A 5,150-nucleotide genomic window follows, 5' to 3' on the forward strand; every position below is an offset into this window, starting at 1 on the left:
TGAGGAAATGGAGAGAATGGAAAAAGAGGAGGAAATTAATATATCTCAAGAAGAGTGGGAATACGCACGAGGTTGCTTATCAAAGGTGAGACATACTATCAATTAATTTGTTTCTATATGTTTTATTTTATATAAATAATTGATATGTTTGATCTTTTATCTTTTACTACTAGTGCACATTATTAATGCACTTTGGTGTGAGGGTAAACATCTTTGAACTCAACGTATAGATGAAAAGAGAAATACCCAAGATTGTGGTGTCCTTTCTCACTTCGAGGATGCCAATGGTACCATGGAAGGTTATTGTGGCTTGATTCAAGATATTCTGAAGCTTGACTTCAGACCATTCTTTATATATGTACTGGATGTGAAGTGGTTTAAAGAAGTGGTAACAAATGGTGAGCATTGCACAATTAGATGTCATCCAAGTGGTTTTGTAATCATTGACTCTACAAAATTTCACCAAAAAAAGAATGACACATTAGTGCTACCTCAACAATGCGAGCAAGTATATATGCAAAGGCTAATTTTTTTATATGTATACATGTGATACATATACACAATATAATAAGTACTTAAGTTTCTTGCTTTTGTTTTTCAAATACAGGTTGTGTATCCTCCAATGGTAAACAATAAGCGATGGTGGTATGTCATCCCTATATCTAATCGTTCAAAACCAATATATGGTAATATTACCGACATGGAGATAGCAGATGACAATCCAACAATTAATGATGATGTGTATGATGACACCATAATGGATGATATGCATGATATAGTACAAGATGAACCTCGTGAGGATGTTCAAGGAAACGCAGAAGAAGACAATAATGTGATTGTCGATGATATTGATGAAGTTATTGAGCAATATAGCAACACATCTGATAGTGGGATAGACTTATTTGTTTCGTTACCTCTTGGTAACATAGACCTAGAAGTAGATAGTTTAGGGGGGCTGATCTCATTGAAGATGAGATGGATCATTCAGTGTAACATACTTAATTTGCTTATTGATTCAATGTGTATTCCTAATTCTATGGTTTTTATCATGCGCACATGTGCATACTCAAGAATCAATAGTCAAGTTTAAAGATAAATTGAATTTTCCATAATAAAAAGGAAGTATTTTTTATCAACTTCAAGTAGAGAAATTACGAGATACATATTGCAATGCTTGCTACTAATTGTAAGGTTTTCGTCGCTTGCTGCTAATTACTTATATCAGGCTTGTCAACTGGAGGAACTGGCATTCATTAGAGAGTAATGAAAAAGTAATTATTAACTCTATTTTTTAAATTCAATGATTCAATGTGTATTCTTAATTCTATGGTTTTTATCATGCGCATACGTGCATGCTCAAGAATGAATTTTAGGTGGTTAAATAATTATTAACTTTGGTTTTTTAAATATGTGAATTGCAATTTTAGGTGGTTAAATAATTGTGCGTCTGCTGGCGCATCTATATTGGCGTCTATTTGCACGGATATATAGACGCAAAATTCGCGTCTATCTATACGCACATGTACACGCACTTATAGACACAATGATAGACGTGCCCGACTTTGCGCGTCTAACATGCACGTTTATGCATCGTTTCTGTTGTAGTGTCATAAAAGTTTAAATAAATTTAAAAGAAGAGTAAAGTAAAATTGAGTGAAACACTATGGTGCAATTTCCTCTCGTATATGGAGTGGGCATCTTCTCCATGCCGTGTTTATAATATTAAAAGAAATCTTGCTTTGCCCAAGGATAGACTCTTTACAATCACTCTTTTCGCAAAAGAGCTTTAGTTACTCGAATAGATAGTTACAATCAATTGCACAACTCACAAATGTTGAGAGCCATAAAATATTTCCAAAATATATTCAGTATATCTTTAAAAAATCTCAAGTATCAATGAATGTTTACAAAGAGGATGTAGCCATGCCTTTGATTAAAGGATGATGCATCTATTTTAAATAATTTAATAAAGAAGTATTTGGAATAAATTGTTCTTATTGTGTATATTCAATTCATGTTGCTCTACACATCAACTATCAAAAATTGAAGAAATAATCTTAGAAAAATAATTAATTCAATAAATATAACTAGCCATAATAAATCAACCAATCATTGGAATTTTAATAAATAATCAAATCACGTAGACGTTATCACTTGAGATATGAATATTGTGCCATTAGCCACGTATGGCTTCACCCATGTTCACACTTGCAAGTCTCACGCTCGGAAAGGATAAACATCCCCAATCAACCTTCCACCCAAGATGGAAACTAATTCTCTTAGGAACCTACTGTATGCTAATGAAGAACCATTCAAGACAGTCATCCTATCAACATGCACATCCATAATCGAAGAGGATATTGATTATCAATTGCTATTGGTGAATGAGGACCTAGAACTAATATATTATTTATAACCATGATGGAACACATTAAGTGTGGTGTTAGTTAGGGAGGAGTGGCACAGAAGGCATCCATTCATGAGCTTGCAATGCTAAAAGGATGGTTCAAAAAGATCATAAGGTTTGTCAATATGCAAATCATGTTAGAATTGGTTGAGTGGCATTATAAAGGAGTAGGATCTTTTGGAGCATACTTATAGCTAATCAAAGTAAGGTGTGGCTAGTTAGCACATTAGTGTTTTACCATAAAGATGTTAGTAATATGCTAGCTCAAGAAGGTGCATCACAAGCATCTTATGTGATATACATTTAATTGAACCTTACAAGAATCCTTCTTGTCCTATGTAAGGGGGTTTCTCATTGACTGAACTAGTTTTGTGTTGGTGCTCTTGCAAAATTATTATTGTGTAGCTTTTAAAAAGGGCGTTTTGCTTCTCACACCATTTTGAGAAGGTTTTTCTAAACACGAGCTAGTGCGTGAGAGAGAGAGAGGGAGAGAGGGGACACATTACCAAGAAATTTGAAATTAGATAAAGGCCAATTGCATGTTTTCTGGGCTGACCGTTACATTCATAACAATATGGAGTGTGCCTAAACTACGATCCTAGGGGTGGTGGTGGCGGCGATGCCATTGTTCGGCATGCGATCATCGACGATTGCACACCTACCTACCTACTCATTATTGTTGCGAGTACACTTGCAGCTTATTGTAGAGATTTTGAGCACGATTAGGTAATCACTCCATGTTGTTGTCGTACACTTCGGCAGGTATTAGTCCCCGCGGTGATCCAAGAGATTGTCTTTTATGTAGACGCCCAAGTTGTCGAGGGCCGATCCCGATCTACCAAAGATGCTGACGATGAGTTCGTTCGGCTTAGTAGTACCGGATGTAAACGAGATTCCATCTTGGTCTCCGAAGGGACCATAAGTGCCAAGGTTAGTCACGAACTTAATAGAGGTGAGGGCGTTGTAATCGCCTGGCTTTCCGTAGAATCCTCTCACTTGGTTGATCAGCTCCTTTGGATATTGCAAGGTGATCTGATTGCGAAACACCGAATTGAAGGTACAAGTTATTATAGCTAAACGTAGAACATATCATGTATTTGTAGACCAACGAACAATATTTATATGTATTCACACAATAAGGCATTGAAATAAGCAACTCCTATGTGCTTAATACAAAGATGTATAAGTAATACGCACCTCTGCGTTTTTGTTGCCTTCGGACTGCCCGTGAAATTGTCCCCAGTATGGGTAGACTCGGAAACCATCCGTGACCTGATATTGCACTTGGATGCCACGGATGTACTTCTGCCCGTGCCATAGCTTGATTGTCTGTATCCCCAGCACACCGGTTACGTCTGAGGGCATGGATCTTATGTCGTCGAACTCAAAGCCTCCAGCTCCGCCCCATGGGCCCCTGCGCTCAAGAAAAGGAACCGTACTCGTCTTGGCCTGCACAAATTAGATCCAACCATTAATGAAAAAGGGAGTTAATCAGAAACAAAAAACCAGCAAGAGTTCTGATGGCGATGATCTGATCACTGCAATAATAAGCAGATAAATAAATTTTTGTCACTCCACCTCATGAATTCTGATGATAGTATCGCAACAAGGTGTTGATTAATCCAGTACGTGTACGTAACGACGACGTACGCTTGTCATACCTGATTAGTCTGATGACTCTCCTCGACGTCCGCCGACCTACTGGCTACCGTTGCATGCACAAGTACATGATTAATCACCAGTAGTAGCTGTAAGAGCGTTACTATCTTCATTGAGAAGGACGTCGTCGATTATCTTAATATCTCTCCCATGATTACCAAGACTGCTGCTCGCCAGCTGCTACGTGATGTTATTTGGCGTACTGAATATACAGCGATTTCCCCTTGTGTGGTCGGCTCTGATATACCTCTCGTGTGTGAGCCACGCAGGCGTGCTGTAGTCTGTCACGTCTTCTTCAAGACAGTGGGAGTAGTGAACACTAGCTCTATGAAAGCCATATGTTGATGTGTTTTCTAATTTGTGCGCATAATTTACTAACCCAATATGTTTATGCGCATAATTGTCGCGTTTTAAAAGTTCGACTTGGCTAGCCCACTACTCTGCGCACTACCCTCACCAAGCAACTGCCGCGTCGCTTCCTGCCCTGTGGTTGTCGATTCACATCATGCTCAGGCTCCTGCATGTGTGGAATGAACCAGATTTCTTCTTTGTATAGGTTACCCATCAGTGCTCACGAAAAACTTTTTTCCTATTCAATGGAGAAAAAGGAACACGTTTTAACCACGGTTGGTTTTGGGAGGGAGATAGTTTTATATATAAAATGTCAATAAAATGTGGGTTTTCATCAACACGAGCTTCAATTTCAATCCCTTTTTTCTAGAATCTTACAAAAAAGAAAACTTTAAGGGATGGTTTTCTATGAACACTACTACCCATGCTATCAATTATCATTCGTGCATGCCCCCTGCGTATACGTCATGTTTTCCCAACCCCTCGGTAGGCACGTCTATTCTCAAGAAATTGGCATGCAACCTACACGTACCATGGATCCAATACTGAGACACTGGTTGGCTACGACCACACGACAAGCACGAGTTTCTATTCCCTTTGTTCTATTAACATTATATTGTATGTATCATGTGTAGTTCTAACGCTTCTAGTGTTGGACACATGGAGGTGTACCTTGTTGGCATGCCAATCACTTGAACTTGTATACATTGGTCATCCTAGGTGATTTTTTCCC

General features: G+C 38.2%; 1 protein-coding gene across 1 annotated transcript; it reads right to left on the reverse strand.

Moving 5' to 3' along the window:
* Positions 1–2,920: 2,920 nt before the first annotated feature.
* LOC148027325 (agglutinin-like) lies at positions 2,921–4,347 on the reverse strand. The gene is made up of 3 exons (XM_087690622.1): positions 4,069–4,347; positions 3,605–3,856; positions 2,921–3,439 (listed from the first exon to the last, which is right to left on the reverse strand). Exons 1-3 carry the CDS (start codon positions 4,177–4,179, stop codon positions 3,173–3,175), a joined length of 630 nt encoding a protein of 209 aa, XP_087546748.1. The 5' UTR covers positions 4,180–4,347; the 3' UTR covers positions 2,921–3,172.
* Between the last annotated feature and the right edge of the window lie 803 nt (positions 4,348–5,150).

Source organism: Lygodium microphyllum, chromosome 13, assembly GCF_053477565.2.
Source record: "Lygodium microphyllum isolate KBCC chromosome 13, Lygodium_microphyllum_v1.1.10, whole genome shotgun sequence".
Classification (NCBI taxonomy): domain Eukaryota; kingdom Viridiplantae; phylum Streptophyta; class Polypodiopsida; order Schizaeales; family Lygodiaceae; genus Lygodium; species Lygodium microphyllum.

What these genes read in the sequence shown, in the direction of transcription:
- LOC148027325 (XM_087690622.1), bottom strand. Translation starts at nt 4,179, where the DNA reads ATGAAGATAGTAACGCTCTTACAGCTACTACTGGTGATTAATCATGTA. An exon ending in AGAGTCATCAGACTAATCAG is followed by an intron (nt 3,857 to 4,068) that starts GTATGACAAGCG and finishes TAATTTGTGCAG; the next exon opens with GCCAAGACGAGTACGGTTCC. An exon ending in AAGGCAACAAAAACGCAGAG is followed by an intron (nt 3,440 to 3,604) that starts GTGCGTATTACT and finishes TTTCGCAATCAG; the next exon opens with ATCACCTTGCAATATCCAAA.